Source organism: Bufo gargarizans, chromosome 4 (assembly GCF_014858855.1).
Source record: "Bufo gargarizans isolate SCDJY-AF-19 chromosome 4, ASM1485885v1, whole genome shotgun sequence".
NCBI lineage: Eukaryota > Metazoa > Chordata > Amphibia > Anura > Bufonidae > Bufo > Bufo gargarizans.
This window is the reverse complement of record NC_058083.1, coordinates 430020969-430034315: the sequence shown is the minus strand read 5'-3', so window position 1 is coordinate 430034315 and position 13347 is coordinate 430020969. Positions and strand designations below refer to the sequence as shown.

Below are 13347 nucleotides of genomic sequence, written 5' to 3'. Positions count from 1 at the left end.
ACTGAGAGTTATAATAGTCATTGGAAATTCTATGCAAAAGGCGCCACCTGCTGTTTGAACAGTAGATATGTCTTCAATAGGGACCTGTAACATCTCCTGACTGTTCCGTTTCAGTAACTACTTGCATTCCCTATGTAATAACAATTCTAGCACATATATTATTATAACTGTATGTTGTTCCTCTATTATTCCAACTAGAATATTGCTAGCAATCTGCAATGAAGGTCCAGATAGGTGTTACTAGCTGACGGGTGTCCCTGCACAAGCTGATATTATCCAATCAGTGCTGTCATTGTCACATTACCAATCGGTAACCACCAGTTGGATCTTCTTCGTAGAATGCTGACAATTTATTCATAAACATCCAGTATGAACAACAGAGGAAAGGCACAACAGATTTAGATGAACAGATGCTCCAGAACTGTTATTACATGGAGGATGCAGGTAGTTACTAGAAGAGACATGTCACGAGAGGCGACAGGTCCTCTTGAAGTGGTTGTCCAATTGAGCAACCCTGAGTTACGTTTCTTCTGCAGATGGGAACCACTGCATTGGTCATGGGTGCAACCAAAGTGTGAAAATGATCCAATGCATCACAAATATAAAAATATACAATATGGCTTCAGTAAAAATAAAGTACCCTTTTATGTCTGCAGCATCTCTGCAGAGCTATGCGTCTCCACGGTTACAGACTACAAAGAACCCCTGTGTAGTCTGATCCTGCTGTCATACTTCCATCTGTCACATACTTCTTGCTAACATAAATTTTGTATGTTAGCAAGAAATATGAGCAGAGAGATAACTATGTGACTATGGGTCAGGCTTGGGTTTGTTTATAGCGTGTTACCTCGGAGACACATAGGCCTGCATAGGAGCTGTACACACAAAACAGGAAACTTTAAAGGGAACCTGTCACCGGGATTTTGTGTATAGAGCTGAGGACACAGGTTGCTAGATGGCCACTAGCACATCCGCAATATCCAGTCCCCAGAGCTTTGTGTGCTTTTATTGTGTAAAAAAAACGATTTGATACATATGCAAATTAACATAAAAAAGAGTCATATCTTACTTGTGTGACCAGAGAAGAGTCATATTTTCAAGCTCTGACTCATCTCAGGTTAATTTGCATATGTATCAAATCTTTTTTTTAATACACAATAAAAGCACACAGAGCTATGGGGACTGGGCATTGCAGATGTGCTAGCGGCCATCTAGCAACCCATGTCCTCAGCTCTATACCCAAAATCCCAGTGACAGGTTTCCTTTAAGATCATTTTAGCTGCACTAGAACAATCAAATCATTGCTTTCCAAACTTTCTATTAAACCAACTATGGAGAGTGTAACAAAATGGACTTGTGTCAAAGCATCCCCTTTGTAAAATATCAGATTATGCAATTAAAGGGAACCTGTCATCACCTTTATGCTGTCCATACTAACAGCAGAATAAAGTAGAGACAGGCAAGTTGATTTCAGCGGTCTGTCATTTATAAGTTAAAAGTAAGTGGTTGCCGAGAACCAACATCACAATCATTGCAGACTGGGTCTGGAAAAGAGTCCTGGCCACCTGAGAAGAGTCCTGGTTATTCATGAATTCCTGCTCTCCTGCCCGCCTGCGGATGACTGACAGTCTTCTACCTAGTTTTCTCCCTTTCTCTCTAGGAGAGAACTGCCAATCATCAGCAGATGGGTGAGAGAGCAGGAGATTATGTATAACCAGGACTCTTCTCAGGTAGATCTGACTCTTTTTCAGGCCTGGGCTGCAATGATTATGATGCTGGTTCTCGGCAACCACTTACTTGTAGCTCATGAGTGACACATCGCTGAAATCAGCATTTCTGTCACCATTTTATACTGCCCTCAGTGAGAGCAGCATAAAGTTGATGACAGGTTCCCTTTAAGTTTCTAGCAGCATCTGCCGTATATCTACAGCAGCAAGTGAAATACTTACTGAAGAATCTGTCTGGTCTGAATGCTGGCTCAGCTGTTTAAGTATATCTGAGGATTTTTCTCTGAATTCCTGAAGCCATTCACTGTATAACTGGAAAGGAAGGAATGACAACCCCGTCAATCACTGTCACAGCATTCCCGGCTCTTAAAGAGGTATTCCCATCTTAGACAATTAGGGCATATCGCTAGGATATGCCGCCATTGTCTGATAGGTGCGGGTCTCACCGCAGGGACCCGCACCTATATCGAGAATGGAGCAGGGAGCGCTGTGGCTGGAGGACCCCAGATTTCCCGGGGTCCATCCACCACCAAGCGCTAATCCCCGCCCCTCCTATAGAAGCGAATAGGAGCGTGCCACGCATGCGCTGTCCATGCTCCCATTCATTTTTATGGGGCAGACTGCAATAGCCGAGCCAGCGCTCGGCTATTTTCGGCGACCCCATAGAAATGAATGGAGGGTGGCTGCGCATGCGCAGTGCGCTCTCCTTCACTTTCAGGGCTCCGTTGTCGATATGAAAGAAGTGCAACACAATTAAAGTGTTTCACATTTCATAAGAAGAAAAAGTGATCAGAACCAAGCAGAGAATCTCTAACTGTATTCACTGTTCTGATGCATCTAGATAGCAGGAAATAACAGACCATTTGAACAATTATTGCTCTGAACTGAGTAATAAAACCGGTGTGGATTTTCCGTTCACAAATCCAAAGCGATTAGCAGTCACGTAAATAATATTTTAAGAAAGCTCATTCACATGCAGCAGAAAATTTTCATGCAGATGTTGACCTGCAGGGTGGATTTTTAATTCCATAGGAAATCAGTTTTGGTCTTGGATTCTCCCGAAAAGTTAAAATCCGCAACAAAACCCAAATGTTACAGATTTTGCTGCGGATTACTGGTGGATCTGCCACACTGTCCACTGGTGCTGATAAAACTTAAAGGGGTTATCAAACCCCTATAATGCCCCCCCCCCCCCATGCCCAGGACCCTCATATAGATTACTTACCCCGCTCGCCAGCATCAGCATCACGCGATGCTAGGGAGATGCAGCGGTGGCGTGCGGGGATCAGGAACAAAACCGGTGCCAGTGAGCGGGTTACGTATAATCTAAATGAGGGGCCCAGGCATTGGGGGGGGGGGGGGGGGGGGGGGGGGGGGAGGTCATTATAGAGGTTGGATAAAAAATAAATAAATAAAAAAGAAGACTAAAAATGTATGTGCCATAGAAGCATATAATAGGTTTTGAGCGGTGAGGGTGGAGTGCCGAGACCCCCATCTAAATCGCTAAAAGAAGGAGAGAGAAGGGCTCACACTCACATAGCTCACTCTCCTCACTTCAGGAGTCAGAATCGAGACACAGCGAGGAGAGTGTGCTCTACGAGACTGTGTATATATATATATATATATATATATATATATATATATATATATATACACACATACACACACACACACACACACACACACACATATATATACATATACACACACACACACACACACACACACACACACACACACACACACTAAACCACTGGGGATCCTTAAAAAAATGACATCATGAGAGCACCAGGGGATTAATAAACAAGACTACTGGGGGGTTTCAGCACAAGGGAAATCAGCAGCAAAATATCCATAATTTGGGGTGGATTGCCCTGTGGATTTCTGCAAAAAAATCTGCAATGTGTGGATATACTGTACCCTTCCTGTCAACAGCAGAGATCTTATCATCTTAAATCAAAGAGCAAAGATGAGGTCATGCGTCATGGTTATGTTGTGGCAAATTGTGTTCAGAAACTCATAGCTGTAGTTTTACTGAAAACCACATCAAAACCTCAACTAAAACTGCTACATGTCCCCTAGCCCTAGAAGGACAAAGACAGGATGTCTAAACATATAGAAGAATCATGACTTGTACCTGGTGAGACTCTACAGACACCTGTGGGAAAAGGGTCAACAAGGTTTCTTTGGCCTGAGTCTGAATATGACCGAGTTGATGTTCCAGATCATCCTGCAAATCAGAAATATATATATAAAAAAAGTCACATACTTACAAAAGAAAACCCCATAAAAATAAGGCTGTTACTATGGGATGCATGCGTTTGGTTTCAGTAACTACAAATGCTGTCTTTCAGAAGGAACCTTGCTTCCAGTGAAAACAAACCTGTCCAGCCTCATGTGACAGCTCTTCACATTTCATTGGCCAGCAGCACTGACAAATGAGCCATGACCCCACAAGTCTCAAAATAAAGAAGACCTGTCAATGGCACTGTATTGTTAGGCCTGTGCCAGGTATAGGAGCCTGGAAACTTTAAAGTACATCAGGACCCTTGAGAGGAGATGTTAAAGAGGGGATTTCAGTTTTTGAAATCTGATGGCCTATTCTAGGCTACACCATTAATATTAGATCAGTGGGAGTCTAACTGTTGATATTCCTCACCCCCTTGTTCAGATCTTTGAAGGGCGAGTAACACACCCCTTCATTGTTTACCAGGCACAGCTCTGTACTTTATGTAGTGGCTGTGCCTGGGATTACAGCTTTATCCCATGCTGGAGCTGTACTGTATTAATCAGTGTGAACAATGAAGGGGAAAGGCACTAGCTGGAGTGCCACGGACCCTTCAGATAGCTAATCTGTGGGCTTTCTGAGAGTCCAGTTATCACCAATATAAGGCTACATGTACACAACTGTATTTTGCGGTCCGCCCAAAAAGAAATTTAATGGATGACATCCGTATGCCATCTGTTTTTTTTTTTTTTGCGGATCCTTTGTAACAATGCCTATCCTTGTCCGCAAAACTGACAAGAATAGGACATGTTCAAATTTTTTTGGGGGGGCTACGGAACGTGCATAGCCTGTCCTAAGGATAGACCACCAATTTTAAAGAACCATAAGACCTCTTTAGTTCTGACATCCAATAGCTACATTAGGAATTGCTTGATATCGAGACAAACCTCCAAAATAGGACAACCCATTATTAGGTGGCTTTCCCATTTAAAGTGTAACTGTCATATTTTTTGTGTGTAGGTACAGTGAATTTAAGCGTTTTTGTAATATAATGCATTAGGTAATGCCAACCATTTATGGAAAACTGTATGGAAAGTGAACATTTCAGTCTTAAGCATTTAATGGAAAGCTGAAGGAAACTGTAAGATGCAGAGCCAGACTTCTCAGCCTGCCTCTCCTCTCACTGCCTTAGTGTGCTCTCTACTTCAGCTTTACCCCCCACGTGTGATGTACCTTCCTAAAACACTGATTTTACACATTTTCCTGTATTTTATCTACTGCCAGTGCTGATCGCTGGTAACAGTGTTCCTCTCTATCTTGCTAGTGTATCCCTTGTTAGCACTTGGCGCTGCTGCCAGTAATCAGCACTGGCTGCAATAAAAATATGCTTGGAAACTTGTATTTTTGGGAAAAAAAATTGCAAGGTACATTGGGCATATAGGGATGCAGGGCTGGGGAAGGGAGACCAGAGGCAGGCTGAGGTGCCCACCTCTGTATAGTACAGTTAGCCATCTTCTGCATTGAAGTGGAATCCAATAGCGGCTCTCTGTTAGAAGGTTGATAAGGAAAAATATTTCATACACATTTCGAGAGAAAAAAATGAATGAAGGTTACAGTTTAACACAACATTTTCATTTATAGGAAAAGATTTATGACATTTATGATACCTTTGCTTTCCTCTCAGAGCTCAGTTTCTCTTCACATGTTTTTTCTGCCTTTCCCAAAGCATCCATCGCCTGCCAGTTTTTCTCTCGAAGTTCCTATAAGAAACAATTCCACAATGACCAAACTTGAACTTTTTGTGCTATATATTAGAATGGGTTTTGTCGTGGTCGTACTATGAAACAGCTTGACTAAAGAGAAAGATACTGCAGCTTTATGTAGTGAAATTGGTAGAGCTTTCAGTACATTACTGTAACTCATTATTAATTGGTCTCCCTCTTACTAAACTTTCCCCTCTCCAATCTATCCTTAATGCAGCAGCCAGACTGATCTATCTGTCCAACCACTACTCTGGTGCCTCCGCCCTTTAACAATCATTGTACAGGTTACCCATATAAAATAGGATTTAATGTAAATTATTCAAGTGTTGCACCCCTTACATCTCCTCCCTCAACTCTATCTACCACCCTATCCATGCTCTATGCTCTGCAAATCATTTTCAACTAACATCCACCATAATCTGAACCGCTTCTCTCAAGCTGCACCAATTCCCTGGAATGCTCTACCCCAAGCAATATGCCCGCTCCTCTCGTTTTAATTGTTGATTAAAGGACCCGGAAAAAAAATGACTTACATTGTTTTTATTTTTCTGTTGTTCAACCGTATCCTTTAACTCGGCAGCCTCTTTCTCCAGTAAAGAAATCTGAGCTTCTTTTTCTTGAAGTCTGAGCAGCAAAAACGAAACAAAAAATTAAAAGAAGAACTTCAGAGATAAACAGCTCCTCCGTACAGAACTTATGTTGCATGTTAGTAAAAGTTATGCTCCGGTTATTGCCTCAGTCGCACTAATACATAACACAAATATACTCAGATGTATAATGCTATGTTTCGGTAAAATGAATGTGGATCGGTAATATTTCCATCGTAATGTGACTTTGCAAAGTATAGTTTTAAAACTAATAATAAAACGAATAAATTAGGAGTTCACAACAGGGCCGTTTAACCCCCTTCCTGACCAGACACATTTTCAGCTTTTTTTTTTGTTTGTTTTGTTTTTTAGTTTATGCATCTTTGAAAAAAATTATAACTTTTTTCCGTTTGGCCATGTAAATAACTTTTGCACCTTTTTTTCAGTGGAAAATGTCATTTTTATTGCAATATTTTTTGTTTTTATATTTTTTATACCTGGGAAAATGTAAAAAAAAAAAATCTAAGTAAATAAAAAGTAAAAAAAAAAAATTGTTGTTCACGTTTTTTCTAAAAAAAATTTTAATAGCACAAGTGCAACTAAAATACATTTTTTTTTAAATCATGTCCCCTTTCAATTGTTTTGTTATAGGAGATGTATTAGTTATGATCACCAGTGGTGGGGCTAGAAGCTGCAATGTGGAATGTGGTGGGGCTCTTTTATTTTATACTTTACTCCCCCCATAAGGTCATACAAGGCTTTTGGGGGACATTTAAAAGTTTTTTTCGACATTTTACTACTGATAATCTATCCTCAGGATAGGTCGTCAGTATCTGATCGCAGGGGTTCCGACACCCGGGTCCACTGCCGATCCACTGTTTAAGAAGGTGTTGCCACTCCTGTGAGCGCTGCAGCCTTCTCGGTGCTTACCAAGCACAGCGCCGTACACTGTATAGCAGCTGTGCTCGATATTCACTTCAATGGGGCTGAGCTGTGCCTAGGACATGCGACCGATGGATGGCCGCAAATCCATGACCACTGGGACCTGAGCAGGAGCTGCTCACTCTGCAGAGACATTAAGGAACATCCTTACACTTCTATGCTGACCACATGGACCTTTACATTCTATGGATAGCCCACAATCAGTTAAGGGAACTTGATGAGGGTCTTATTCAATTTAATAAACTTTCCTAATCTTCATAAGGGATGACATGGTAGGCTATTGAAATTCAATGAAAAAACAAAAAAACAAACAAAAACAAGAAACAAACAAAAACAAACCAAAAAAACAAACAAAAACAAAAAAAACAATTAAATTGCTCCACTGTATCTAACTAAGGGTACTTGCACACTAGCGTCTTTTCTGGCATAGAGTGCCATCACAGGGGCTCTATACCGGAAAAGAACTGATCAGTTTTATCCATGTGCATTGTGAATGGAGAGTAATCCGTTCAGGATGCATCAGGATGTCTTCAGTTCAGTCGTTTTGACTGATCAGGCAAAAGAAAAGGCCGTAGCATGCTACGGTTTTATCTCTGGGGAAAAAAACTGAAAACTTGCCGGAATGCCGGATCCAGCATTTTTCCCCATAGGAATGTATTAGTGCCGGATCCGGCATTCAAAATACCGGAATGCCGGATCCGTCCTTCCAGCCTGCGCATGCGCAGACTGGTAAAAATGTGAAAAAAAATACAAGACGGCGCAGTCTGTCCGCATGACAAGCGGAGAGACTGATCCGTTCTTGCAATGCATTTGTGAGACGGATCCGCATCCGGATCAGTCTCACAAATGCTTTCAGTCACATCCAAATCGGCGGATCCGGCGGGCAGTTCCGACGGCCGAATTCACACTGACGCAAGTGTGAAAGTAGCCTAACAAAGCATCTCTGTAAATTGTAAAAATAGCCAACTGTTTTGCATCTACATCTGTTATGCTGAACGATTTGGTTCTATGGTAACAGACTACAGTCTGCAGTCATACTGCCTTCCACGTGTCCTCAATTCTTGCCAGCCTACTTAATGTATTTTATCCTCTTCTCAGCGTGTGCCAAGTACTTCATTTTTTTAATGAATGTATTTATAAATGAAAATATCAAGTTATCGCCACTTCTGCAAACCTCTAGAAACAAATGCATACATAAGGGTGAATAAATGTAGCCTGTACTCTGCCGAATTTATATTTAGTGCTCCCATGTTTCTGGCATGTTTTGTTCTATTACCTGGCATGTAACTGCACCATTTCTGCTTCTTTACTTTCCTAGAAAATAAAGAGAAAAAAGAAAAGATTACGTCAACAGCTGTTTACCTAAAAAACATTACATTTCTTTGTATTAAAGGGGCACCATGATCATCGACTGTTCAACAGCATTCTTACACTGACTAAGCTCTTCTCGTAACTCCCATAGACTTTAATGGGCAGAGCAGCACGCAACTCTCCTCACCTTGTCACAACAGGGGTCATGGGCCACCCATCAGGAATTAAAAAAGGCCCGTCACCAATCCTGACATGTCTGTTCATGTAAATAATTGTATTCCACGTGAAATGTCAATTCTTCAGCATCTATTCTTTAGGCTATGTTTTGCCATTCTACTCTTATTCCTCCTAGAAGCCTATGGATAAAGATACAGATTTGGGGGGTGGGGGTCACTGCACAGTCTGACATTGTCCAATGATAGGTGCCGGTGGCAGACTGTGCAGGGTCACACCTCCAACTGGTAACACTTATCTGTACCTTTTTCGATAAACTTCTAGCAGGAATAAGAGAAAAAACAGCACAACATAGAGTCATAAAAATAGTTGTTATTACATGGGGAATGCAAATAGAAGAAAAAGGGAAAAGGACAATTCTGCAGATTAACATTCTCATCCCCTAACCTCTAGCCTCATCAGAGAGTGTTCCACAATATGCACCCCAAGGTGCCCAGACCCCATCAAACATCAGGACTGAGTTATGAGTAAGTGCGGTAAGAAATTCCATAGAACGGACATTCTGGCTGCAGTAAGGATATTCATTGTTAATCTAAAATAGTGTCTCAGAGGGGTCGATTGTGTCACTTTAAATAAAAATAGAAGGGGGTCCAACGGAAACCGGGACATCCTAAAACCTTTAATGTGAAAATGGCTTACTGCAGCTTAATGTACCATAATGTGCCTAAACCTCAATCAATTGCTTTGAAACTTTCCACAACCTAAGTTCCCAGCTTCCCAAACCTATCCTGGAAGTTTCATGGATTTTGGCTACCCACAAGGCAAATGAGACACATTAAGCTTGTTTTCTGGGGAGCCTAATGTGGCTTCACGTACATAAAACAACTTAGATGTTAACTGGTTTCCCCCAAACTTCCTACACTACAAGACTCTCTCTATGCCAACATATTCTGAACATTTTGGGTAATTTGAGAAAACATACCAAAAGTGTAGTAATTGGGGAATATGACACCAAAACATCAATAGTTTATATTGGTTTTCTTTATAAACAGTGCATATAGAAGTCACTGTTGCCCTTTTTCATATTCTCCACCATGTCTCTGCCAAAAGGGGGAGGCCCAGGAAGGATTCCCACCTTGTCATGTAAGCATGGGGGGGGGGGGGAATCAGAGGGGTAGAGGGAGAATAAAACACAATAAATACATGAGATCAATCCCTTGCTAGAGGTATTGAGTTTAGATATCTTCTCATATTCTGTGGGAAGTGAGACTGCGCTTTCCCCATTCAAAGTTCTGTAAAAATGCTGAATTTGCAAATATTAAAACTGTTCCTTCAAATACTTTAACCCCTTAGTGAGTTTGGGCCTTTATGACCAAGCGTTTTTCTTCCTTTTTTCATGGTCTCGTTCCAAGAGCTATAACTTTTTTTTTTTTTTTTCGTCTATATAGCTTTATGAGGGCTTGTTTTTTTTACAGGACAAGTTGTAGTTTTTAATGGCACCATTTTGGGGTACACATAACTTTCCGATTAACTTTTATTAACTCTTTCTGGGAGGGAGATGGGGAAAAATAGCAATACTGCCACTGCGTTTTTACATTATAAATTTTACGGCGTTAATTTTTCGGTACAAATAACATAATATCTTTATTCTCTGGGTCAGTACGATTACAGGGATACTAAATACTTATTTATTTTTTTTACGTTTTACTACATTTTTTTCCAATAAAACCCCTTTTATTAACCATAAAAATGATTTTGCATTGCCACTTCACAAGACCCATAACTTTTTTTTTCTTTTTCTATGGAGTTGTGTGAGGGCTTGATTTTTGAGGGACAACTTGTATTTTTCATTGGTATCATTTTGGAGTAAATGGCGCTTTTTGATCGCTTGTTATTATGTTTTTTTCAGTGGAAACTACGAATAAATTAGAAATTCATTTTTTTTTTCTTTTACGGAGTTCACCATAGGGGATAATTTATGTAATATTTATGTAGTCTGGGTCGTTACGGCAATACCAAACATATGGGGGATATTTTCTTTTTGCAATTTTTTTCATTGAAAAGCGTATTTTCAAATTGGAAAAAAAGCATATTTTTTTATTTTATGGAATTTTTTTTATTTAATAAATGTGTATTTTTTTTCTATTTTTTTTACTACTTAAAGAGAACCTGTCACCGGGATTTTGGCCATAGAGCTGGGAACATGGGCTGCTAGATGGCCGCTAGCACATCTGCAATACCCAGTCCCCACAGCTCTCTGCGCTTTTATTGTGTTAAAAAACAGTTTTGATCTATATGCAAATGAACCTCATATGTGTCCTGTATCCGGAGATGAGTCCAGCGGAAAGGAGCCCAGCACCGCCCCGCGTCCTCCGAATCTCCTTTTTGCTGGCTGACGTCACAGAGCTGGAGCGCCGAAATCTCGCGATGCGCGAGCTAGCGCATGCATAGTTTGTTCCCTGTGCTGATGCCAGCACAGGGAATGAACATGATGCCGACACTGCGCATGCGCTAGCTCGCTGGAGATAACGGAAGACAAGCTCGGGGCCCTGAACGGAAGCGAGGTAAGCTTCTGAACACATCAGCACCCCGCAATCGCATTTTCGGGGGGCTGATGGGAGACAGAGGAAATCCGCTCCCTCTATCACCACTTTACATGCAGCGGGCGCCATTGTGCCTGGCATGTAAAGGGTTAAACAGCCCGGATCGGCACTTCTGCCGGTCCGGGCTGTTAGAGCAGGGCCCTGACTCTCATGTGAGAGCCAGGTCCGTGCAGCGCATAGACTGGGCCGCCGTAAAAACGCGGCGGCGGCCCAGCCCCTTAGTGACCGCCGTAAAAAAACATATGGGTGGTCACTAAGGGGTTAAGGGAGATTTATCAGAACTGGTGAAAAGGAAAACTGTCTTACTTGCCCATAGCAACCAATCAGATGCCACTTTTCAGAGCTCCTTTAGAAAATAAAAGGTGGAATCTAATTGGTTGCTATGGGCAACTAAGCCAGTTCCTACTTTACACCAGTTCAGATAAATCTCCCCCTTGGTGTCATTAATTAAAGGGCATTTGTCAGCAGATTTGTACCCAAGAAACTGGCTGAGCTATTGCCTCTAGGTACAAAAGGGGCATAGCCGTTACACTGCTCTCTCTGCAACGGCTGCGCCCGCTCCACTTTGACAGGGAAAGCGGTGAAAACATCATCACGCCTTGCTCTATCAATCAATGTGCAGAGAGTGTGGCAGCTGCAGGGAAAGCAGAGCCTCTATGGGTCCATTCACACGTCCGCAAGTGTTTTGCTGTCCGCAGATTGCTGACCCGCAAAACACAGACACGGGTATCAAATCTGTTTTTACACACAATAAAAGCACACAGAGCTATGGGGACTGGGTATTGCGGATGTGCTAGCGGCCATCTAGCAGCCCATGTCCTCAGCTCTATGCACAAAATCCTGGTGACAGGTTCCCTTTAATAGAAATGCCTTTTCTTGTCGGTGTCTGCGGACAAGAATAGGACATGTTCAATTTTTTTGTGGAACGGAAGTGCAGACGCGGATCTTTTGCGGCCCTTGCTGAAAACGAATGGGTCCGGATCCGTCTGAGCGATGGCACTGGAGTAGAGAGGGTTCAAAATAGTGAGTATATACTCGTTTTTAGTTTTAAGATTTTACCTGCTTTGTTTTTGTTGTTTTTATTAAGAAAACCTTGCAGTTCTTTTGATGTTCAAGAGAACTGCAAGGGGCGCAACAATAACGCGTACCTAACGGCAATGTCTAGACATGGTCTTTTTTATTACTAAAATGCAAGTGTAGGACAATTCCTTTAAGGTCAGATGTCAGACACCATATCACCAACCTGCTGCTGTTTCTCTGCATCTCTGCTCTGTCCTGCCTCCAGCAAAGCTTCAATGGATTTTATTCTTTCCAAAAGCTGTGTGTTTTCACCGGTAACCTCCTGAAGTTTTTGGTTCAGTCTTCCCAACTCTTCGGATTTTTGCTTGCCTTCAGCTTCATAGGACATCAGTTTAGTCTGAAGATCTTTGAGGGACATTAAAAAATACTGTTAGGCACAAAAGGAAGCTGGTATATCATTGCTGAGCACGGCCAACAACCACACTTCTTCTTAGCTTCTACTGCATGTATTCTTTTGGCATTATGCCCTATAAGTCAGACTAAAGGCTCTATCTTAGGACCTGAACCTTTAAAATATTGAACATTTTGAAAATATTAATATTGAACATATATGAATATGAGGAAATTAGGCTCATAACGACTGCGCCCAGATTATATAATTTCCTTAGAAGTCCTTTGACTAACAGCTTGTAGACTAAATTCTGATCCATAAGTCAACAATGTAATACCTAGGTGTGGTTACTTAATATACATCCATATTTCTCCACCTGACAGCAGCCAGTTTTCCATTTTTTTACTCCCTGCCTTTCAAGAGCCATATTTTTTTTCTCTGGGGAAACAGTCATAGGAGGGCTTGCTGCTAGCGGGACGAGTTGTACTTTTTAACGGCACCGTTCCAAATAATATTGATTTGTGATATCGTAAAATAATTTGTGCGGTGGAATAGAAAAAAAAAAAAGCGTCATAGTTTTAGGGTTTCATTTTTACAGAGCT

General features: G+C 41.5%; 1 protein-coding gene across 1 annotated transcript in view; it reads right to left on the bottom strand.

The window, feature by feature from the left end:
- RRBP1 (ribosome binding protein 1) overlaps positions 1–13347 on the bottom strand; it is a 52386-nt gene that overhangs the window by 15400 nt on the left and 23639 nt on the right. Inside the window, 6 exon segments of the mRNA XM_044289626.1 lie at positions 1950–2039; positions 3865–3957; positions 5622–5714; positions 6251–6341; positions 8523–8560; positions 12578–12759. Coding sequence (XP_044145561.1) covers positions 1950–2039; positions 3865–3957; positions 5622–5714; positions 6251–6341; positions 8523–8560; positions 12578–12759 — 587 coding nt within the window.